This window comes from Lithobates pipiens, unplaced genomic scaffold (assembly GCF_037356315.1).
Source record: "Lithobates pipiens isolate NorthernLeopardFrog02 unplaced genomic scaffold, aLitPip1_a1.2 Scaffold_13, whole genome shotgun sequence".
NCBI lineage: Eukaryota > Metazoa > Chordata > Amphibia > Anura > Ranidae > Lithobates > Lithobates pipiens.
Window position 1 is genome coordinate 461570275 of NW_027507718.1, and position 25032 is coordinate 461595306.

The 25032-nt window shown below is 47.1% G+C and overlaps 2 protein-coding genes across 3 annotated transcripts in view; one reads left to right on the forward strand and one right to left on the reverse strand.

Moving 5' to 3' along the window:
* Window positions 1-461: 461 nt before the first annotated feature.
* LOC143975898 (protein kinase C delta type-like) lies at window positions 462-4837 on the reverse strand. Its single transcript, XM_077478447.1, has 4 exons — window positions 4829-4837; window positions 4046-4234; window positions 3086-3214; window positions 462-2083 (listed from the first exon to the last, which is right to left on the reverse strand). Exons 1-4 carry the CDS (start codon window positions 4835-4837, stop codon window positions 1961-1963), a joined length of 450 nt encoding a protein of 149 aa, XP_077334573.1. The 3' UTR covers window positions 462-1960.
* Window positions 4838-6897: 2060 nt separating this feature from the next.
* The window catches only part of TBC1D14 (TBC1 domain family member 14), a 199422-nt gene continuing 181287 nt past the window's right edge, over window positions 6898-25032 (forward strand). For both annotated transcript variants that reach the window (XM_077477824.1, XM_077477825.1), the window contains exons 1-2: window positions 6898-7040; window positions 17619-17763. In XM_077477824.1, the coding sequence (XP_077333950.1) occupies window positions 17718-17763 (46 nt within the window). In that variant the 5' untranslated portion in view covers window positions 6898-7040; window positions 17619-17717. The remainder of the gene's footprint in view (window positions 7041-17618; window positions 17764-25032) is intronic.

Consider the following 25032-nt stretch of genomic DNA (forward strand, 5'->3'; position numbering starts at 1 on the left):
TAACCTTGCTTTTTAGCTTTTGTATACATTCCACCCCTGGTCTTGTGGGAAATGTTGCAGTTGCTGCTGTCGTACCTGGCAAACAAGCCTGATGTTCCGGTGTTGATTATGGGGGACTTTAATTGCTACCTAGACCCTAGATTAGATAGACACCCCCCAATTCCCCCCCCCCCCCAGGGGTGGCAGGGGTACAGCTCTCAGCCACCTGCTCTCTGAGGTGGGTTGGATGGATATATAGCCTTCAAACCTTATATGTGAGGTATCGCCACGATTCTATCACCAGATCTCCTCTGTAACTCTAAACTGGCAACCTGTACACATTTTTAAAGTGTTGCCTATGTAGTTTGTTGCTATTCCACGAGCGTATGCAATATTAAAGCGTGAAATGTTAGGTATCTATTTACTCGGCTTAACATCATTTTTCACATTTAAAAAAAAAAATTGGGTTAACTTTGGTGGGTTTTTTTATTCAGTAAAGTAGATTTTATTCCAAAAAAATTGTGTTTGAAAGACCGCTGCGCAAATACCGTATGACATTAAAAATATTTCAATGACTGCCATCTTATTCCCTAGGGTCTCTGGAGTGCTCAGGATCAGGGTGACGGGTCTGGGGTGCTCGGGGTCGGTGTGACGGGTCAGGGGTGCTCGGGATCAGGGTGATGAGTCTGGACTGCTCTGGATCAGGGTGACGGGTCTACCGCCTTCGGGATCAGGGTGACAGGTCTGGTGTGCTCGAGATAAAGCGAAGGTTAACATCATTTATATTCAGTAACTCAATAAATTCAATCAGAGATGTTTCTGATCCTGTCCAGATTAGGAACAGGTCATCAATGAATCTGTGCCAGCAAAGGACCTGGTTCAAGAAGGGTTGGAGTGATTCATCTACAAACACTGTTCCCTCCCATCCCCCTAAGAATAGGTTGGCATAGGAGGGTGCACAGAATGTACCCATAGCCACACCCTGTGTTTGCAGATAAATTTGATCCATATAGATAAAGTAGTTTTTAGTCAAAATAAATTCTAATAATTTCAAAGTGAAGATGTTTAGAGGCCAAGTGTTTTCTTGTCTTGATCCATCAAGAAGGTACCAGCCATTCGGACACCCTGCTTGTGAGGAATGCTAGAGTACAATGCCTCAATGTCAATAGCCACGAGTTATTAGCCAGGGGGGATCTGGACCCCCTCGTTGTGCTTGAGCAGATCTGTTGTTTCACAGATGTATGAGGGTAGGCTAAGGACATGGGGCATCAGGAATATGAAGATAAATTTGCTGGCATTTTCTGTTAGGGAGCCAATTCCCAAAACTATCAGTCCCCTCCACGGCAGAGAGCAAATGTTTTTATGGGTTTTAGGGAGGGTATAGAAGGTAGGCATTGGTGGGTTTTTCGTATATGCAGCTGCAGGCTGGGTGGAAATCACAATGTCTTTTGATGGTTTTCAGTTTAAAGCTGCTTGTTTGATGAATATCAAGAAGCAATGTCCAAATATGAGGAATCTTTGTTCATCTGGATCTTCTGAAGATGTTATCAATGTCTTTACAGATAAACTGTCCTCTCCAAATTTCTCATGAATATATTGGTATGTAGGTCCAATTCAGGTATTATGTTACATCAAGAAGTATTGTCCAAATATGAGGAATCTTCATCATTATGTCCGTCCACCCCTATAAGGGGACACAGCAGCTGGACAAACACAGCCCGGGTCCTAATATGACAAGTGTGCAGGCGTGGATGAGTCGCCCTGAATGCACACAAAATAGGACCATGGGACCTGTGGCTGTGTTCCCCGACTGCCCGGCTGCTCCGTCCCATAGCGTAAGATAGGCTGACTGCACACAGCTGCAGGCTAGGTGGACATCACAATATCTTTAGATGGTTTTCAGTTTAAAACAGCTTGTTTTCTTCATCATCTGGGTCCTCTGAAGATGACATCAATGTCTTTGGAAGGTTGACAGGCGTGCTCACAACCTGTCAATGTTTATGAATCCAGGCATGTATATTTTTCTTCCTGGAATGTCCAATGCCTTTACATCTATCGCTGAAGGAGGAAGTCGAGAGTGCATTTCCAAGTCCATGTCCAAAGGCTGCAAAAAGAAAAAACAAATGTGAGATTCTGTATTCATAGATGTCTGACTTGAGTAAATATCAGTATATGGCTTAAAGCCCAATTCCAGAAACAATTAAAATCTCCCCTTGCAGTGTTTGTGGGAGGGGGTAATTTTTTGCCTAGGGGTAGAGGAATAAGGTGTAATAATTTATTCCTTGCTTTGGACAGCCTTTATCTGTGCAACCCATCCCTCAAAGCCCCTCTCTAAAACTTTCCCAGCCATGGTCACATTCTTACCCCCTCACATACAATGTAGGACTGATAGGCCTGTATAGTACATGATGATGCAGAGAGGTCTTTCTCTGCCCCTAGAGTTAACAAGCAATAAACCATCAGAGTGCAGGGTGGGGTGGGGGTGGTTGCCTACTGCAAGATGTGTTTTTGTTGAGTTGGGCTTTAACATCGAACAACCTCTTGAATACAAGTTAGAACCTTCTTCCTCTTTCCATGCAGTAGGAGAGCAGATGGGATACAAACCTAGAAGCAAACTACATCTCATGCCTTCCACCACATCATGATGGCTGAAGTCACATGTCCTAGACATCCCAGAGATTGTATTGTGTACCATTGCACTCCTCACCTCCAGCTGTGCACCATTGGGGTTTATTTAATAGATCTGGAGAGTGCAAAATCTGGTGCAGTTCTGAATGGAAACCAATCAGCTGCCATTTTTTTTTGTCAAAGCTTTATCAAACAAGCTGAAAATTAGAAACGGATTGGCTACCATGCACAGCTGCACCAGATTTTGCACTTTCCAGTTTTAGTAAATGAACTCCATTGTATCTGATGCATAGAAAGTGCCATTCTTATTTGCTTCTCCCATGGAAAATTAAATATCGACTGATTAGTCTGTGAGGTTTTCCTGCAGGCTGGGATATGTCTGTGCCCCTACATTAGCTGTAAGGACATAACAATGCTCCTTATAGTGTGTAACAGTCTTCTGTTTGAATCCTCATCCTATAAAGATTTGTGTACTTACTGGGCCTACTGAGAAAGGGGGCCGTCGTTTCCCTTTTTCCAGCAACTTACGATCGATGGGCCTCATGAATGGATAGTGTCTTATGTCTCTGCAAACTCCAAGCCTCTTGTTCGGACATTTGCATAGCAGCTATAAAAGAGAAATTAAGAGTTATTTTGAGCTCATTTTGCACTTTTTAGGAAAAAAAATAAAAACTTTGACTACAGTGCATCTTGGGCGGTCCTTTTACCCATTGGAGGATCATAGCATGTTAAGACACACATATTGCCAAGTACAGGTGCTGGATGTCTGTCTGCTAAAGTGTAGATCAGCTGAGTGATTGCACATGAATGGAATTCATATTATATTCCAGCACAACAAATGAGTGCACATTATGCTGTGCCGCCATTAGATCACTTCTAACTGCCTGAGCTCTTTAGATTGGCGGTGACACTTAAAGTAGAATTACAGCCACACAAAAAGCGAGGCAATTCGATTTTTTTTTTCATCTCGTTAACATAATTTATCAGCACAGGGCAATAAAAGCAGTTTGATGATTGGAGTTGGAAGGGGTTAGAACCTCTTTGTTAGGTTGTGGTTGAGATTTCCATGTCCCATGGACATGACATGAAACAAAATGTCCACAACAGGGACATAGACAAGAGTAAAATGACGGCATGTAAACTAAGCCTCCCCACTATGTTCAAAACAATAGTAAATGAGTAGTAGTTCTGCTTTAATAACCTCATACAATGTGCACATGAGTGATTGACCTGATGTGGCATCATCTTCTGAGCCCTCAGCCCCAGGATGTAATATTACCATTAGATCTTCACCGTGGGGTGAAGAAGCCAAACTACTCAACAGTCTAGCTGACAATCAGACTTGGCAACACCCCTACATTATATCCCTAAATCAGCAGCAGTAGGCCTAGAAACCTTCCCTTTGCCTCTTCAGAGTTAGAAAATGTCTTGTACTTACTCCTTCTATGAAGTCCTCCAGGTGTGGGTCCATGTCCGGGGGGTAAAGAGGATTTTCAAAGCTCATAGCCCTCCTGTATACCTGCGTGGTATGGTTACAGAACGGCACAGTGCCAGTAGCCATCATGTAAATCACAACCCCCATTGAAAACCAGTCGAGTTCAAACTGGTAGAACTCGTCGTTTATAACCTGCAAATCAGAGAAGAGAAATCAGTTACTTAGTTCCTACAAACTTACGTTCATTTTATAGGGGAAATAATAATATATATATTGAACATGTATTCTAAGGGAGGCATTTAATTGGAATTGGAACTTTGAGTGCTATTACAGGGAATGGGGTGTAAACATAAAAAAAAGCCTAGTCATGTGACTCACCCGTATCAAATCTGAGTTTTCTTTGTTATATTAAAGATACAGAATTTTGTAGGATATCACAGGCTCTACACAGTGGCATGCATTTTATGAATGGGCCGTAATTCTGCAGAGTGTAACAGAGAGCAGGTAGTGATATCTGCTCCCCAGTAGAAATCATTGCAACATTAACCCTGATGTAGCTTTTTACCTTTTTATATGTTCACTATTTCATATGTCCATTATTATAGATATTGTAGCTAGGCTTGCTTTAAGCAAGAGGAATAGCAAAGAACAACCACTGTGCCCAACAGCTAAACCAGGAGGCAAAGCTGGCATACTCAATGGCGTATAGACATACATTAACAAATTAAAGGGATTGTAAAGTAAATTTTATTTTATTTTTTTAAATAACAAACATGTTATACTTACCTCCACCATGCAGCTCGTTTCGCACAGAGTGACCCCGAATCTGCTCTTCTAGGGTCCCTCTGCAGCTGTCTCTGCTTCTTCCCGCAGGTACTTCTCACGTTCATGCAAGCTCCCTCGCATGGTGAGAAGCACCTGCGGGCGCGCTCCCGTGATACAGCCTCGCTGTATCACACAGCCTGCCCCCCAGCGCACCGCGTCATTGGATGTGATTGACAGCAGCGCGTGCCAATGGCTGCGCTGCCTTCAATCCATCCACTCCAGCCAATCAGCGGCCAGGCTGAGCGGTAAAGAGGACGGCGGAGGCGAGCGCGGGACTTTCGAGGGGTGAGGTAAGTAAAACCAGGGGGCTGGGGGCACCGGCACTGTGAGATGTCTTTTCACCTTAATGCATAGAATGCATTAAGGTGAAAAAACATTTACCTTTGACACTAATAGTTGGCACTGATAGGTGGCACTGATAGCTGTCAGTGATGGGCACTAATTGGTGTCAGTGATGGGCACTGATAGGCCCTGGTAGATTACACTGAAAGGCAGCACTGCTAGGCGCACTAATGAGGCACTGACTGGCACCACTGGTGGGCATCGATAGGTGGCACTCATGGGCACTGATAGGTGGTATTGGTGGGCACTGGCAGGTGGCAATGGCAGGGGGTACTGATTGACACAGAGGAGGCAGAGGAGGAGGCAGATGTGCCTCCTTCCTCTTCGGGACTGATGTCCCCTGAACATAACCCGGTGATCAGCTTTTTTTTCTCCTAACACTGTCAGCTTGAGGAGGAAAAAAAAAACAATTACCAAGCTTTTGTTTACACATGTGATCAGCTGTCATTGGCTGGCAGCTGATCACATGGTAAGGGGCCGGGATCGGCCCCTTACTCAGATCGCTGATCTCCCGAGTCTCTGTGACTTGGTGATCACAGCGCGTGCGGGGGCAGGGAACACGCAAAGGGGAGGACGTCCTATGACGGCCTCCCGGAAATTCAGGTCCGCACAGTAGCCATCATTCGGCTATAGCGTGGATGTCAACTGGTTAAATACCACCAAAAGAATTCTTTATTTGTGTGCACAAAATGATAAAAATGTCATATGGGTACAGTGTAGCATGACGGCGCAATTCTCATTCAAAACGCGACAGCGCTGAAAGCTGGAAATTGGCCTGGGCAGGAAGGGGGTAAAAATGCCCAGTAATGAAGTGTATGACAACCTGTATGAATTCCCTTATAGTCATAGCTGTATATTGATGGGTGTGGATGACCATGCACCCATCTGCCTGTCATTGATCTGAACAGTCTAGCTGTGCAGCCCACCTGTGTGCCAACCCAGCCATGTGCACAGGGTATGTTTGAAGGGACTGAGGAGCTGGGCCAGCACCCCAGAGAGGGAAGGGCTGTGACATGCAGGGGGGGGGGGGGGTCTGAGGAGCTGGGCCAGCACCCCAGAGAGGGGAGGGCTGTGACATGCAGGAGGGGCTGAGGATCTGGGCCAGCTCCCCAGAAAGGGGAGGGCTGTGACATGCAGGGGGGGCTGAGGATCTGGGCCAGCTCCCCAGAAAGGGGAGGGCTGTGACATGCAGGGGGGGGGCTGAGGAGCTGGGCCAGCACCCCGAGAGGGGAGGGCTGTGACATGCGGAGGGGGGGCTGAGGAGCTGGGCCAGCACATCAGAGAGGGGAGGGCTGTGACATGCAGGGGGGGGGCTGAGGAGCTGGGCCAGCACCCCAGAGAGGGGAGGGCTGTGACATGAGGGGGGGGGGGGCTGAGGAGCTGGGCCAGCACCTCAGAGAGGGCAGGGCTGTGACATGCGGTGGGGGCTGAGGAGCTGGGCCAGCACCATAGTACAGGGCAGGGCTGTGACGTGCTGACTTGTGACATTTTCTAGAACATTGCAATGACTAGAATGATGGAGGGAGAGGAGGACATTGCACTGTGTTATTCGGTACACTGCTGTCAGGCGGTGCCCGGGCCTCTCAGTCACAGTACCGGGAGTACCTCAACCTGACCTGTGAAGAGACAGGGGGAGGAGCTCAGACACCGGAGGACGGGGAGGGGGCGGAACAGGGGGAGGACACAAAGCAAGGGAAGCGCCTCCCTTCCAGGAACAAGAGCGACACCTGCAGCGCAGGGCTCCGTGTCCCCAGCAAGGAGGAAGAGGGGGACACCGAGTACCGACACCCCCTGGACAGGGAGGAGGGGGACACCGTGCATCCCGGGACAGGTGTGTGCGTGGAGGCGGGGCGCACCGCATTGTTTACCTTCTGCAGCAGGAAGTGTCTGTGCGGGGGGAGCCTTCCGAGGAGGGGGCCGGGTGACCCCGGGGGAGGAAGGGGACACAAGTTGTCACCATGACCTGTCACTGCCAGGTGTGACGACAATACTTGGCCGCCATGGAGTATGCATGACCAGGCTGGAAACTTTCCTCAGTGATGGAGGACACAGGACTCTGGGGACACATGGAGGGGTTGTACTGGTGAGGGGATTCATACTGGTTGTACTGATGAGGGGGGGATTCATACTGGTTGTACTGGTGAGGGGGGGGGGATTCATACTGGTTGTACTGGTGAGGGGGGGGGATTCATACTGGTTGTACTGGTGAGGGGGGGGGGATTCATACTGGTTGTACTGGTGAGGGGGGGGGGATTCATACTGGTTGTACTGGTGAGGGGGGGGGGATTCATACTGGTTGTACTGGTGAGGGGGGGGGGATTCATACTGGTTGTACTGGTGAGGGGGGGGGGGATTCATACTGGTTGTACTGGTGAGGGGGGGGGGGATTCATACTGGTTGTACTGGTGAGGGGGGGGGGGATTCATACTGGTTGTACTGGTGAGGGGGGGGGGATTCATACTGGTTGTACTGGTGAGGGGGGGGGGGGGATTCATACTGGTTGTACTGGTGAGGGGGGGGGGGATTCATACTGGTTGTACTGGTGAGGGGGGGGGATTCATACTGGTTGTACTGGTGAGGGGGGGGGGATTCATACTGGTTGTACTGGTGAGGGGGGGGGGATTCATACTGGTTGTACTGGTGAGGGGGGGGGGATTCATACTGGTTGTACTGGTGAGGGGGGGGGGGATTCATACTGGTTGTACTGGTGAGGGGGGGGGATTCATACTGGTTGTACTGGTGAGGGGGGGGGGGATTCATACTGGTTGTACTGGTGAGGGGGGGGGGGATTCATACTGGTTGTACTGGTGAGGGGGGGGGGGATTCATACTGGTTGTACTGGTGAGGGGGGGGATTCATACTGGTTGTACTGGTGAGGGGGGGGATTCATACTGGTTGTACTGGTGAGGGGGGGGATTCATACTGGTTGTATTGGTGAGGGGGGGGGGATTCATACTGGTTGTACTGGTGAGGGGGGGGGATTCATACTGGTTGTACTGGTGAGGGGGGGGGGATTCATACTGGTTGTACTGGTGAGGGGGGGGGATTCATACTGGTTGTACTGGTGAGGGGGGGGGGATTCATACTGGTTGTACTGGTGAGGGGGGGGGATTCATACTGGTTGTACTGGTGAGGGGGGGGGGGATTCATACTGGTTGTACTGGTGAGGGGGGGGGGGGATTCATACTGGTTGTACTGGTGAGGGGGGGGGGGGATTCATACTGGTTGTACTGGTGAGGGGGGGGGGATTCATACTGGTTGTACTGGTGAGGGGGGGGGGATTCATACTGGTTGTACTGGTGAGGGGGGGGGGATTCATACTGGTTGTACTGGTGAGGAGGGGGGGATTCATACTGGTTGTACTGGTGAGGAGGGGGGGATTCATACTGGTTGTACTGGTGAGGAGGGGGGGATTCGTACTGGTGGGGGGGGGGGAGAATTCATACTGGTTGTATTGGTGAGGGAGGAGGATTCATACTGTTGAGTGGGGATGAGCGCAGGCATGTTCGCATGGAACACGTGCAGAGCCCACCAGGAAGTCAGCGCAGCGCTGCGCTAATCAGACAGTGAGACATTGCCCCGATGTGCAGCTGCAGAGATCGGCCAATGTCTCACTGCCTGTGATTAGCGCAGTGCTATGCCGACTTCCTGGCGGGCTCTGCACGTGTTCCATGCGAACACGCCTGCGCTCATCCCTACTGGTTAGGGGGGATTCATACTGGTTGTACTGGTGAGGGAGGGGGGATTCATACTGGTAGGGGGATTCATACTGGTGAGGGGGGGGACTTTTTAGTGGTTGGACTGGTGAGGGGGGGGATTCATACTGGCTGTACTGGTGGGGGGGGGGATTCATACTGGTTGTACTGGTGGAGGGGATTCATACTGGTGAGGGGGGGGGACTTTTTACTGGTTGGACTGGTGAGGGAGGAGGATTCATACTGGTTGTAGTGGCGAGGGGGTAAACTCCATCACGTGTAGGGAAGGAAACTGAAATATATATGATTCTAAAAGTGTAACTCTAGGCATAACATTTGGATGGAGTTGGTAGACCCCGTGTCACCAGTAGGGATCGGTCACACCAGTCTCTGCACTAAAACACAGGCACATGGAATACCTCCCAGGGGCAGTCTTATTACCAGACTTATGTGCTCTGGGATTCTGGATCAAGGTCTCACAATACCAACATTGTGGGTCTCTTCCCTGGTCCTGAAGACCTGGCTGAGGCCTTTGGCACATCTGCACATGCACGGAGGGGCGGAAACAAGAGGGACTTGGTCCCACCACTCTGTACTGGTGACTGAAATAAAGTGGTGCTGGGAAATCTTTCATTGGGGACAGCTGTGTAGAGGGAAGTTCCTCTAACTTCCTGTTAAGTCTCTGGGGCAAAAAGGGAAATTCCTCCAATGGCACACAGACAGCAAACCTATAACTCGGGTTTTTGGGTGTATGGGGCTGTCCAACATAACATTAAAACATCATTTCCCAACCAAGGAGCTACAGGTGCTGCATCGATCTGCTCCTAGACACCACTGGCTGTATGCAGGTATACACCGGGACTTGTGTAAACGCACACCTATATGAATGTGAAATATGTCAGTTTTGCATTGCACGGTCCCATGTGCCTAAGGCTTTAAAGTGGTTGTAAACCATCACTTATACCCAATGAAGTGACTAGTCTCAGGTGAAGTTGTACCTGTTTATCTGCAGTCTTCTTCTGTTCTCTACGTTCGTTCAAAGTCCATAATTTATAAACTTGTCTGTGAGGAGGATTTCCTTCCACTTGCTATGGAACAGGAAGGGAATCTCTCTATCTCTCTATCTCTCTATCTCTCTATCTCTCTCGTTTTCAGAGAGCTGTGGATGCTGCATTTGTCTGACTACAATGGCTGGAAGAGGAGATGTCTGGCAGATCTCATTCTCTGTTGTAAACTAGATGTACACACTATGTCCTAACAAGACAAAGTTCTGAAGGCTTGGGCGGTGCATTGTAAGGTAATGTACAACTAAAGGCAAAACCTTAAAGCGGGAGTCCGCCTTTAAAAAAAAAAAAAAAAAAAAAAAAGCCAGCAGCTACAAACACTGCAGCTGCTGACTTTTAAAATAATGACACTTGCCCACCCAGCGCACCCGCGATGTCGGCACCCGAAGCCGATCTCTCGGGTGCTGTCGCCGCTATCTTGGGTATGGGAATCAGGAAGTGGAGCCTCGCGGCTTCATTTCCCGGTTCTCTACTGCGCATGCGCGAGTCGCGCTGCGCAATAAGGATGGTCCCTGCTGTCTCTGGGATCCGTGTGTTTCCCAGCAGACAGCGGGGGACCTTTGGAAAGGGGCGTACCTTCTGCAGATATCTATGCCGGAAGTGGGTGCAGATACCTGTACTGTACAGGTATCTGCACCCCCCCTCCCCCCTGAAAGGTGCCAATTGTGGCGCTGGAGGGGGGGAGGGTTCCAATGAGCGGAAGCTCCACTTTAGGGTGGACCCCCCACTTCCACTCCCTCGGGGCTTTCACCCTGGAGACAAAGGAGCAGCAGTTTGAGGACGGATTGCAGGCGCTATTTTTCTAACGCTACAGCGCCTGCAAAACGCCCTCGGTTTGAAAGGGGTCTTAGTTGTACATTTTAGGGAAGATGGATTAGATCACCTGATAGTAGAGTTGTCCCGATACCACTTTTTTTTTTTTTTTTTTAAGACCGAATACAAGTCCGTCCCCCCCAGATTTCCCCAGTCCCTTTCTCTGTAGCCTCAGCTGCAGTGGAGAGGAGCTAGAGGCTCCTCTCCATTCATAAACTGAAGCATTACAAACAGTTTGATCACTGACTGTTTATTTGGAAAAAGAATGAGCCGGTAAATGACAGATTTACCAGCTCCTTCCTCCGCCATCAAACCAGAGCAACACAAAGGGGGACTGGAGGAGGATACACGGGGACAGTTGGGTTTTCGTTAGGTGGAGTTGGAAGCACTGATGTGTGTTTTTTTTTTTTTTTTTTTTTAATTTTTTTTTATTTTTATTTTTTTTTCCTTCTTCCCCCACCCCGTATAGATTTCAATATAGCATCTGAAAGCTGTGGGGGGGTAGCATTGGGGAAATTTTCTCAAGTGCAAATGCTTGGTGCCGATACTAGTATCTGTATTGGGACAACCCTGCCTGATAGTTATGATTATGGTCTGTTTCTGTGTGCAGCAGCCTCCCCAGCACCCCTGAATACTTATCTGAGCCCCCTTTCTGTCCAAAACGCTCCCTTCTGATTGGCTCCCGCTGCTGTCAATCAAAGTCAGACAGCCAATTTAGGAGAGTGAGGGAGCGGGACCAGGCTGCAGCTCCGTGTCTGAATGGACACAGGGAGCTGTGACTCAGCTCGGGTGCCCCCATAGCAAGCTGCTTGCTGTGGGGGGCACACAACAGGAGGGAGGGGCCAGGAGTGCCGAAGAGGGACCCAAGAAGAGAAGGATCTGGGCTATTCTGTGTCAATCCACTGCACAGAGGGGGTAAGTATAACAGGTTTGTTTTTATTTGGGGGGGGGGGGGGGGGGAAAGACTTTACAATCGCTTACATTTTCAGAGATTTCCTCTTGCTTCTGATTTGGCTATGAGACAGGAAGTGAAGTGAAGGGAACACAAGCGAACCAGCCCCCCCCCCCCATGGGACACAGATGACAAAAAAAACCTGACCGGGGTTATAACCCTCTTACTGTATCCAAAATAAAAGTCCTAGGTCTTTATTTGCTAAAACTGGAGCCTGCAAAATCTGATACAGCTGTGCATAGAAACCAGCTGATTGACTACCATGCAAAGCTGCACCAGTTTTAGTACATCAACCCCAATATCTGTCTATTGCCCCATTGCACTTGTTCAGAACAGCTTGTAATCTATCTGTAGAAAAGAGAAGGGTAAGAAATATATATATATATTTTTGTGTATGCTGTGTGTATGGGAACATATGACAGACATAAAGTGGGGGTTTCTCCAATTTGATTGACATAGTGGATATACACTTTATACAGAAGGAATGTTTTGGGGCAAGGAGTTAGATGTGAGCTTCCATTCTAGTCAATCAAATTGCACAGCAATTAAAGTGTGTGGTTTGTTTTTCAATTAATGACATGCGGTGTGCAAGCTTAAATGTGCCTTGGAGTTTGTCTGCACCCATTGCTAATATACAGGACAAATGGGCCATGAGGGGAGCATTGTTTTGATGCTGCAAGTCACAGTATCTTCAGATTGGCTGCTTTTTGGACAACCTATTAATATGGAATTTTTTTTGTTTTAACCCAGGATGCTTTGAATATCTTAGACAATGTACAAAAATGAACTATGATCAGTAAAATATAAAACTGTACTCCACACCTTTTATTTAATGCAGGTATTTTTAAAAATCTTAATGTGTTTTTTATGTACAACTAGAATAAGGCCGGCCATAGACGGTGCGACAACCTGTGGTTGCAGCGAAAAAAATTGCACCGATTCTCCCGATAGGGGAGGCCGTCCCCACCAGGAGAAAACGGTGATTATAGCTAGCGATAATTGCAAGTAAATCTGGCAGGCTGGTTGTAGCAAAGTTGATCGCTTTTAAACTTGTTACATTCAGCCTACTCATACATGGTTCATTCAGCAGTAACTGGCCAAGATTCTAAGGCTGGATTCACACCTAGGCATTGTTAGTGTTTTTTGCATTTTGCAGATTTTCACTGCAGTCCATTTAACATGGTTTCCTATGGAACACGTTCTGTAGTGCAAATCTGCAAAATGCAAAAAGCACAAAAAATTCATAGGTGTGAATCCAGCCTGTCTATTACTGGCCTAAGTACCTGACTCTGTCTTTGTATGTGCTTCCTGTAGATTATCTTCTGTTGAACTAGCTTGTTAAGATGGACAGACATTTTCTTTTTCTTTTTTTTTTTTTTTTTTTTTTTTAATTTGATTTTTTTTTTCCTCCCTGCTGTGTGTGTGTGTGTGTGTGTGGGGGGGGGGGGGGGTTATTATTCTGACCCCAGGGTGGATTTCATTTAAATCACTAGTAAAAAGGCTTGATTTAAATCAACTCCATTTAAATCATAATTTTTAAAGAGCAAGGCTCATTTTGTCATGCAGAGGCTCCTCCTCTGACCTGCTGTTGACTCACCGACAGTCCCATTCACTTTAATGGGATAGCTGGTGAGGGACGTGGCGGCAGCAAGTGAGTGGATGCCCACTATTGGACACTGCCATGATGGATCTGAAGTCACAGGTGCTCTTTAAATGTTGGGACTTATTCTTGCTGGTAGTTAGAATCTTTAATATTTGCAAACCAACTAAAGGTTTCCTATTTAGAAAAATAACCTGTCATGTTAGAAAAACAGTGATATCGGAACCGATTTTAGGTTAATGGGTTAATCACACATAGTTGGAGAACTACCGTATATACTCGAGTATAAGCCGAGATTTTCAGCCTCTTTTTTGAGGCTGAAAGTGCCCCCCTCGGCTTATACTCGAGTCATCGCCGTCTGACTGCTCGATCAGCGTATCGAGCAGACAGACGGCGGACATACTACAATTTGAAAGCCGCGCCTCCGCCTGTGATAGGCGGAACACTGAATTTCCCAGCAGCCTGTGTTCCGCCTATCACGGACATCGTCTCATCCTCGTCCGTAGTACGAGGATGAGACGATGTCCGTGATAGGCGGAACACAGGCTGCTGGGAAATTCAGTGTTCCGCCTATCACAGGCGGAGGCGGAGGCGGGGCTTTTGAATTTTAGAATGGCCGCCGAGGCGCCGACGAAGAGCGGCGATCCTGGCAAGGCACGGGACGGAGGCAAGGAGGCAAGGCACGGCACGGGACGGAGGCAAGGCACGGCACGGGACGGAGGCAAGGCATGGCACGGGACGGAGGCAAGGAGGCAAGGCACGGGACGGAGGCTCGGGACACAGGCTCGGGACACAGGTAGGCTGGACACACACACACACACACACACACACACACACACACACACACACACACACACACACACACACACACACACACACACACACACACACACGGACACACACACACGGACACACACACGGACACACACACACAGGGATGGATGGATGGAGACACACACACACAGGGATGGATGGATGGATGGAGACACACACACAGGGATGGATGGATGGATGGAGACACACACACACAGGGATGGATGGATGGAGACACACACACACAGGGATGGATGGATGGATGGAGACACACACAGGGATGGATGGATGGATGGAGACACACACACACAGGGATGGATGGATGGATGGATGGACACACACACACACAGGGATGGACGGACACACAGGGACGGACACACACACAGGGATGGACAGGCATGTCTCACCCTCGGCTTATACACGAGTCAATAAGTTTGCCAGTTTTTTTGGGGGTAAATTGGGGGCCTCGGCTTATATTCGGGTCGGCCTATACTCGAGTATATACGGTATTCAAATTCTTTTAAAGGGTTTGTGAACCTGTTTGTAAAAGTCTTTGCCAACCCCTCTATTAGAGGCTGGCATAGCACACTGATAATTTGTTTTTAAAAACGAGCGCTGTAAATACTGAATTCCAGCTGTCTTCAGGCCGGTCACCTGACTTGTGGCCGCTTTCCAGCTCCTCCCAGATGGCTTCTGAGGGAGGAGCCATGATCTTCCTCTGACCTCTATTAGAGGGGCTGGCAGTGACAATTTATAGTGTGTTTGTTTTGTGTGTGTGGTTATTTTATTTTTTCCAATAATAGCGGTGGGGGTGGAGTCAGAGAGGGGGGTGACAGGCAGGAAGGAGGGGGAGAGCAGGGCAGCCTATCGCAGAGGGAGGCACTTTCGGTGATCAGGGTGGAGCAGCCCTGGTTATCGTGGCCTGTTTAGAGAGGCCATACAGGAAGTGTTTGATGCCAAGCATTAGAGTGCAAGGAATTTAAATTTGAATGAGTGAGTTTCTTAAGGGAGCGCAATCACTGTCACAAACCGGTGTGGTGGCATGAAGTTCATTTTGAGTACAAATCATAGAGGAGTCATCACCAAGCTAATCATTTGAAGATTCACTTTTATGGACTTTAATTTTATTTTATTATGAATAAGAAAAACATTTTCAGTGTGTCACTTAAATAGTTTTTAGTATTTGTTTCACGGTAATATTGTGACATTAGCGCCACTATTTTTTCATTTAAAGTCGAGGGCCACGCTAAAAGAATCTAATACATTTTTGTTTAGATGTAACATTGCACGACCGCAAATCCTGGTCAGAAAGGGGGTGGAATCTTCCTGGGCTGAAGCGGTGTTTTCTAGAGCATAGTTTTATTTTATTTATTTTTTTGTGTGTTGCTATGCGCTTTGTATTGGATGTCAACATGTGCCATAACGCACATTGGTGCACATCATTCTGATTTCACATGTGTCATGAGGTGCACTGATGCTTGTCTTACTGCATGCGTTTAGATGCATTCTAATGGATTTCAATGAAAAATCCAGCCTTACTGTAGTCTGCAGAAAGGTCAGGACCTGGTTGTGCTGTCTGGCAGCAGTGCCTAGATAAATAAAGGGGTTGTAAAGGCAGATTTTTTTTTTTTTCTCTTCTTCTTCATACATTCTTACACTTACCTAAGGTCCCTCTGCCCAGTGATGTCCACGAGTGTCTGAGCCGCCCAAGATTCTGCTTCCTGATTGGCTGAGACACAACAATGGCTCCTAATGCTGTCAATCAGGATAAGAGGGGGCGGGGCCGGGTCAGGGCTCCATGTCTGAATGGACACAGTTGTGACTTGTCTCGGGTGCCTCCATAGCAAGTTGCTTGCTGTGGTGGCACTGAACAGGAGGAAGGGGACAGGATCAAAGAAGAGGGACCCAAGAAGAGAAGGATCTAGGCTGCTTTGTGCAAATCCACTGCAACAGAGCAGGTAAGTAAAAAGTATAACGTGTTTGTAAAGGCTCGTGTGTTTGTTATATTTAAGGAGGGAAAAAAAAAAAATCACTTTAAAGCAACCAAAATTGCTCTCGATAGGTAAAACTGTTCACCTATATGTATTGTCATTGCATTTTCCTAGATCAAGCATGTTCAAATTTAAGAGAGAGGCTGGTTTATGGTCTTTCAGACTTTAGGGGGGCCGGACTGTGGAAGAGTAGAAAATGCCATAAGCACCCATACACGATCAGATTTATGCTGATTTTTTATTTTATTTATTTTTTTCCTTCAGATTTACCAAAACCATATAATATGAGGTCAAACCTTCGGCGTTTCAATTTGTATGCAATCAAGCAGGCCCTTGCACTACATGGTTTTGGTAAATCAGCAGAAAATCTGATAGTGTGTATGGGGCTTCAGAGTAAACAATGGCTCAAACTTGGTGATAAGTGGGGAGAAAAAGATAATTTGGCTCTTGTGGTCAGTAGGAAGAGGAATAGTGCCCCATTGTTGGTGTCAGTGGGAGGAATAGTGCCTCAGCATTGTTGTCAGTGGGAGGAATAGTGCCTCAAAGGGTCAGATAAAAGACAAGCAAAGGACTGCATCTGGCCAAGAGGCTCCAGTTTGGAGACCACTTGCCTAGACAATAATATATTAATCAAATCTGATAAAAAATATTACCATAGTTATTGATAGTAGATCTCAAGATGTCCCAGCATGTCATGCCACCCTGGCTAACCTTATGCACTGTTTTGGTGATGAGGAAATGGAGAACATTGTAGTTTCAGTACAACTGGAGACCTATTATTGGTCAATTACTGATATAAGGAAAGCATGGACTTGAAATGATTATATAGGCTGCTGCTGACTTCTGGAAAAGCTAGGTTCTGGCCTGTCCCTGTTCAGATCTATGAGCTTCAATACCTGGAGCCCTGCCTGACCAGTCTGGGGTATGCAGTCAGGTGCTTTGACGCCACTTGAATTTCCTGGCTGTGGATGAAACAATTTGAATTCACACCCACTGGCATTCTGTGAAACTGGTTGATAAAGGTGGATTGCATATTTTTCTCTAGATATTTTCTTTAAAGGAGTTTTGTCACGATGTACTATTACTTTGCGAGAAGCCTCAGACATTCTGTAACTCCTGATCACTCAGCCAGTGAAATGGATTCTGTTCAGCTTTGCTGTGAGAGTTGAACCGCTGTTCTGGAACTAGTACTCAGTAGTTGGACATTGACAACGTTTCATCTGAGGCTTCTCGCACAGGGTTTTTATTTTTTTTATTTTTTTTTCTGTTTTATATCGTGTGTGTGTGTGTGTGTGTGTGTGTGTGTGTGTGTGTGTGTGTGTTTTTTTTTTTTTGTAAATCATTTTCTAGTTTCTGCAAAGTTGGTCTTTGAAGTAAAAGCAGTGACTTCATGCAATCTTTTTAAATAACGTACATATCTGTTTTGAATCTATTAAATTAACTTTTTTTTTTTTTTTTCCCTCTCTCTTTTTTTGTCACAGGGTTCTTTCACAACTCAAAGAAATGGCTTAACCCGACATGCACAAGCCTCTACCCCGCTGTGCCGCACTTTCCTTCAAACTTTTCAAGTCTGGCAGGCAATGTCACAGCATGAGCTGCAGAGGAATGGAGGTCACCACTGCCAAGGTAATGCCAGCTTAGTGAATTTCCAGTTCGCTAGCAAGGCAAAGCAGGAGTATCCTTGTCTGATTCTAGATTGGGCTGGTGTGTGCATGCATGGAAGGGCAGCTTGTGGAATTATGCTTTGTCATGTGTAGTAACGTACAAAACTTGGGCCCGGAGGCTGCTTATGCAAGGTCATGGGCTTCCTGCTTAATTTCTTCCCCTTTTCATGGCACTTTCTGTTCATCCTAAACATTCATCACATTGTAGAATAATTTCCTGCTGCCATGTTCAGTCCTTGTGACGTTGGAAGTCAGTGCCATTTCAATATTTTGTGCAGTTCCAATAGCTGCTATGCAGAAGAAGGATTGTTAATTATAGCATCTGTTTGTGACTTGATTTATTTAGCTTTTAATTGTCACACAAGAGTGGCAGCTTTTGTTATGTGGATTTTATACTGTCAATTAAGTTTTTAAGCAGGTTAAAGAGGAACTTCAGTCTCTCAATCAACATTGACTGACTGACTGACTATTTCTAATCCTTATGCTGCTAGCCTTAAAGCGGGAGTCCACCGGGACTCCGCGTTTTTTTTTTTTTTTTTTTTTTAAAAGCCAGCAGCTACAAATACTGCAGCTGCTGACTTTTAAATAGTGACACTTACCTGTCCAGCGCGCCCGCGATGTCGGCACCCGAAGCCGATCGCTCGCTCGGCTGCCGGGTCCCGCCGCCATCTTGGGTATGGGAATCAGGAAATGGAGCCTTTCGGCTTCATTTCCCGGTTCCCTACTGCGCATGCGCGAGCCGCGCGGCGCAATCCGGACGGTCCCCGCTGCCTCTGGGAGCTGTGTGTTTCCCAGCAGGCAGCGGGGCACTTGCTGAAGGGGGCGGGGCATTGCGGAACGGGGGCGTAACCTACGCTCGTTCCGCAGACAGCTAGCCCGGAAGTGGGTGCAGTTACCTGGATTATCCAGGTAACTGCACCCCCCCTCCCCCCTGAAAGGTGCCGATTGTGGCGCCGGAGGGGGGGAGGGATCAGATGAGCGGAGGTCCATTTTAGGGTGGACCTCCGCTTTAACAAATAGATAGGAAAGTATATATTTACTTGTGTCAATCACTTAACAACCATGCTATAGCTGGATGACAGTGTGGCTCTAACTCTGGGTGGGCTCACCCGGGAGTATTCTTGACCGCCGGTTCCTCTGGACCCGCTGCATCACTGTAAATGGCCACTGATAGCGGCTGTTTACCATGTGATCGCTCCATAAAATGATCGATCAATTGTAACCGGCGTCTGGTTCCTCTCTGCCCTCTCTGTACCAATGCTATGTGTTAGAAACATTGTATAAATGGACAACTGCTTTTTCATTTTCTTTCCACATTTTCCAAAAACTTGCAGAAAAAAATGACATGTTCAAAACACTGATTATGCTTCATTGATTATACATTGAGGTGTTTTCTTTCCAAAATGAGGTCATTTTTGGGACGTTTCCACTGTCCTGGTGCTCCAGGGCCTTCAAAAGTGCAAGAGGTAGTCAAGAAATCATATGTGTAATTTATGCTCCAAGAACGCCTGATGGTGCTCCCTGCATGTTGGGCCTCTGTGTATGTGGCCACGCTGTGTAAAAGTCTCACACCTTGTGGTAGCACCATACTCAGGCGGAGTAGTGTAATGTGTTTTGGGGTGTAATTTGTGGTTGTGTGTGTGCGTGTGTGTAATAACCTGATAATATAACAATTTTGTGGAGGGGGGGGATAAAATAAAAATCTTGATTTTTTTTTTTTTTTTTTTTTTTTTTTTACAAAGAATTGTGTGAAAATATTACAACTGTCTACTTTCCAAAAGGGGGTCATTTTTGGGGGGTGCTTTCCTGGCTTGTTAGTGTCTCAAGTAATGAGAGAGGCCGTCAGTACTTCAGGTGTTGTCAGTTTTCAGAGATTGGCACCATAGCTTATGGACTCTAACTTTCACACAGAGCAAATAATGTACACCAATTTGTTTTTGTTTTTTTACCAAAGATGTATAGCAGTATAAATTTTGGCCAAAATTTATGAAGAAAAATGCCTAATTTGCTGAATTTTATAACAAACAGAAAAATACTTTTCTGTAACAAAAAAATAAATACATTTTTGGTCTTTTTACAGCACAAATAAGCAGATTAGATATCACCAAAAAAAGCTGTGTGTGTGTGTGTGTGTGTGTGTGTGTGGGGGCGGACAAAAAAAAATTCATATGGATACAGTGTTGCATGGCTAATTGAGTAATTGTTCAAAATACGAGAGCACTGAAAGCTGAAAATTTGGTCTGGTTAGGAAGGTTAAGTGCCCAGTGGGTATGTGGTTAAACCTTCCCTTTTTTATTTATTTTATTTTTTCAGTGATTTCTCAACAAAACAGGGCAAGGAGACGGGGATGAATGGGAACCATTTGCTTTGAGCTATAAAAATGAATTGATGTTTTTGGTTTGTGGTGCTCAGATGCAGCAAAGTTCTGCTTTAAAGAGTTACGAATATGGTATATTTTTTACATACTGTAGTTGCGTTGATCCAACTATATATCGTACCTGGCTGATGCTCGTGGAATCTGGAAGTTGCTGAAGTAGACACCACTACTCCAGTGATCTCCACTTGCTTTCAGGTCATGTGCTGAGTTGCTGGCCTGGCATGCATTCTGAACACAGGAGGACGATTGCTCAGCACAGATGCCATTCAGAGGATGCTTTGCATTGAATGAATGCAAAGTATTCTCCTAATAGGAGAGGTGGGGTGGTGATGTCGCACACTCCTTGATGCCTATTCTCTGGTTCCCCTGCTGAGTGACCGACCATACCCTGGAATTCTTCTTCCTCCTTCCTTTTTACAAAAAAAAAAAAATTACATCTCAATGAGCAGTGCCGTTGGCATAAGAATCAAATGGTGCACAAGTCATCTATATCAAAGTATAAAAACATGAACAACATAGTTAGAATAGGTAGTACAATTGGAAGTGTAACAGGATGGTGGCGGGGCACCCTCCCTTACAGGGAGTGAGGGGAACTCCAACCGCCCAGTTTTATACATTTAATTGTCCTCTTAAGAGGAGTTGTAATGTGGAAGTGGACTAGTAAGCTTTCCAAACAAGTAATTATGGTGTGCTAAGAAGATTAAGGGCTGGGTGGAGTGCAAGGGGAGGGGGGCAACTATAGGCCTCCAACTAACCTCGCCCCACGCACCACCCATACCATTGCCACCCTAGGGCACAGTGTTTGCTCCATGGTGGCAAAGCAATGCATACCCCCGGGTGGGCCGGGCTATCTCATGGTAACCAACTTTCCAGGTTGCTGGCACGTTGGCTCGGCACCTACTCCCTGATGTGTAAACAAATGAGCAACCATTGCTCAGGGGACCAAGGTAAAAAGATAAAAGTAAGAAAAAGGTATAGGGTACAATTAAAGGAAGACAGAATAACTGGAACATATCTTGAATCTCTCGTTCAACACCACCTCTCAATCTCGGGCCCCCAATGCCATAGCAAAATATGATGAGTAGCTGAAATTTTTTTATTTATTTTTTTCTCCCCACCTCAGGCAGCTAGGTTAGGTCTCTGTTCACACTTGTGGAGTCTGAGGGCGTCGCTTAAGGGGTAGCTTTGCCAGTTCAGTAGGGCCATGTCCAAGCTAGAGTACTCTTGTCCTGGGTTGGAGACATATGCTATCCAAACTGACCAAGGGCTGAAGAAGCGGTCCTGGGTACCCCTGCAGTTGGCAGTCCAGTCCTCTGCTTCCCTTATTTCACTCACCTTACGCCTCCACTCCTCCTCCCTGCCAGGGATTTGTTTGTTTCCAGTATATGGGGAGCAGCCGCTTGGCTGCGTTCAATAAGTGAGGCAATTTACTCTGAGGCAACTGGCATGGGAGGAATGTGCAGAAGAAAATGAAGCAGAGGAGAGAGGGCCATCCAGGCCCATAATGTCCTTTAATCTGTGACCTAATGTCCTCCCAATACAGTCCCGCCAGATGTGCAGGAGTGTACCCCTGTGACCACAGCCCCTCCAGCACCTGTCTGTAGTGGATGAGTAAATTAGCACTAAGTCCGCTGGTACGCAGTACCTACACGACATATTCTTATAGTACGTTTACTGGGTTTTGGAGTCAATAGAGCTGGACTGGGTAAGTATGTAGAGATGGGCCAATTGGGCTCGGATGAAAACAAGCCCTCGTTCCCAGGACCTAATGCATGTGGGCTCATCTGCGGAAGCAGCAGAGCCAATCAGATGGTAAAGTTTGGAAACCATATGTGGAATTGGTTCCTTTGCTATAAAGAGGCGTTACAAGGGTGTAAGGGTAGCGCTATCTTGTATGGCACGTCTGTGTCTCAAAAAAAATGTTGAAGTTGCCTATACCACAAAAAGTCCATAGGGTGTCTGTCCAGTAGTGTCTCCAAGGGTAATAACTTTCCGTTCTGCAGACGTTTACCACAGCTGGTGTTACTATCATCCACCCAGAGGCTGAAAAAAGCCATCTGTTCCCCAGGAGGGGACCATGGAAACCCCGCTTCTCCCCCCCCAAGGGGCCAGGATGTGCCAGGGCCAGTTTAGAGTTGAAGTGATCCCATGCTGCTAGAGCCTGAGTCGACAATGGGGAGGTAAAGTCCGACAACTCCATGTGTTCCCGAGCCAACCACAGGGTGTAAGACAGGTTTCTACCTGCCATGTATTTCTTCAGGGAGACCCAGAGTTTGGATTGAGTGTGTAAGCTTTATTCCAGACAAAGCTCAATAGCATGCTGGACATTTTGGGTGGGAAAAAAAAACCCTAGGCAAGGAAACAGGCATCAACTGCATGTAAAACGGTATTCGTGGGAGGATATTCATTTTTATAATGTTGATTTGCCCTAACCAGGTGAAGGCTGTCTTAGTCCAGTGAGCTAAATCCTTTTTCACTATTGCCATCAGGGGGTTAATTTTGGCTGCATATAGAGTGTTTAATCTATCCGTCAGCTGAATGCCCAAATATTTTAGGGATGACTTGGCCCAGGTGAACGGGAAGGCTGCTTGTAACCTGCTAGGCAGGGAGGGTTGCAGCTGGGTATCTCAGATTTTGTGTAATTTTAAAAGTTAGAAAGTGTCCCAAAATGTCGGTGTTCTTGCATCAGGTTAGGCAATGAGATCAGTGGGTCCGTGAGGTGGAATAGCACATCATTGGCATACGCCAAGAGCTTGTGCTCTGTATTGCCAGCTTTCAGTCCTTTTGCTATCTACGCTCGCCTGCACGGTACGTAGAAGGAGTTCAAGCACCAGGATGAGAAGAATGGGTGACAGTGGGCACCGATGTCTCATGCCGTTTCTGGTCAAGAATCTGGGGGAGAGAAATCCATTGACATTGACCTGAGCACTTGGGTCAGAATACAAGGCCATGATCCACGTAGGCATATGCGTTTATAGTCCCAGGGTCTCTAACACTGCACAGAGACAGGTCCAGTCAACCCGTTCAAATGCTTTTTCCGCATCTGTGGACAATATGGGGTAGGGAGGGGAGTTCGGGGAGGTACGTGCCCAGTGGATAAGTTGTATTGCACTGATGGAGTGCTCTCTAGCCTCCCGACCTGCAATGGACTCTGTCTGGTCAGGGTGAACAGTAAGTGGAACCAGGTGTTTGTCTGGTTGCAAGGAGGGATATAGGTCGGTAACTTTAGGGCATAATGGGGACCTTCCCATCTTTGGGGTGCACTGAGATATGAGCCAATGGTACCTCCGTGGGGATTTCTGTGCCCTCTGCTATAGAGTTGAAGTAACCACACATCGATTCCGACCGCAGGGGTAGGAATAATCTGTAGTATACCTTGTTGAACCTGTCAGGGCCAGGGCTCTTCCCATTAGGCAAGGACTTCACCGTTGACTTTATCAACGTTGGGGTGATGGGGGACTCCAAGGTAGAGCACTGCTGTTCAGTCAACGAGGGAAGGCCAGAAGCGGTCATCTAAGCTTGCATGTCAGTCGGTTTCGCTGCCTGAGCATCTGGGGTCTGGTCGCATATGCTAAGGGTAGCATAATAAGCACGAATTTCAGAGGCAATTTGAGAGGACCTGACTGAGACCTCATCAAAGGATAGGCACAACTTATGTACATACATCAGCTCACGTTTCTTCCTGAGAGCTCTTGCCAGCATTTGGCCACATTTATTTATGTGCTCCTAATATTTGTGACCTGTAATTGTTTGTTTATGTGCCTGTCAATCTAGTAAGCCTAGGAATAGTTATATATATTCAGTTAGTTTCGTCAGAGCCTCTGGGTCTTTGTCATGTTTATGCTGAAGTTCCACCTTTTTGGGGGGCCTGAAGTACCCTGTTGAAGTCAGCTTGAGGGGCTTTCTTGAGCTTTGGAGCCCAAAGAGATTAGTTTTCCCCTCACCACCGCCTGATGATTCCCCCCCCTCTCTTTCATACCTTCCGTGTTATTCTCTTTTAAAGTAATGGGTCAGGACATTCGTGACTCGAGAAACCACAGCTGCATCGTTCCAACAGGGATTCATTCAGTCACCACGACCAGGCCCTATGGGTACCCGGCAGCAAAGCTAGTGTGGCCGTCACTGGGGCATGATCAGAAATTGTTATATTCCCGATGGCCAGAGCTCCAGAGTCAGATGGTCCACACAGAGAAGGTTTATGCGGGTATACATGTACCTTCGAGTAGTAGCTGTAGGCCCTGTCTGAGGAGTTAAGCACTCTCCAGCTGACTATCAGTGAGTCTGTAGGGATCTGCAAAAGTGTTTAAGGAAGGCGTGGGAGTGAGAGGGATGCCGGTGCAACATGTCAAGCAGTGGGTCTGGACTAATGTTAGTCACCCCCATAATCGGAGCCCTCTCTAAAGTCCACTAGGCTAGCTAGAGTCTATAAAGGTAAGTTGGTTGATATTGAGGGTGTAAATGGTAGCAAATGTGAACTTTTTGTCCTGCGATAGTCCCCTTTAGGAAGATGCACCGACCCTGAGGATCCACCTTGTGACTTGGAAAGGGCAAGACTTGTGTATAGCAATAGCCGTGCCCCTGGATTTTGCGACCAGTGAGTTAATCAAGAACCACTGGTTATAGGTGATTAGGCAGCTTGGGCATCGACTGGGGGGGATAGAGGGAGTGAGAAAGTGTCTCCTGTAAGAGAAAACCACCTGAGCCCCCTAACCGCTTCGCTTCCCACCACAACTTGCTATGCTTGCATGGAGAGCCTAGACCATGTACATTGTAGGAAGTTACCGTAAGTGACGCTTGGGGGATCTGTGGGACAGGTGAGTCATGTGCTACGATGGCAGGCACGGCATGAGAGGT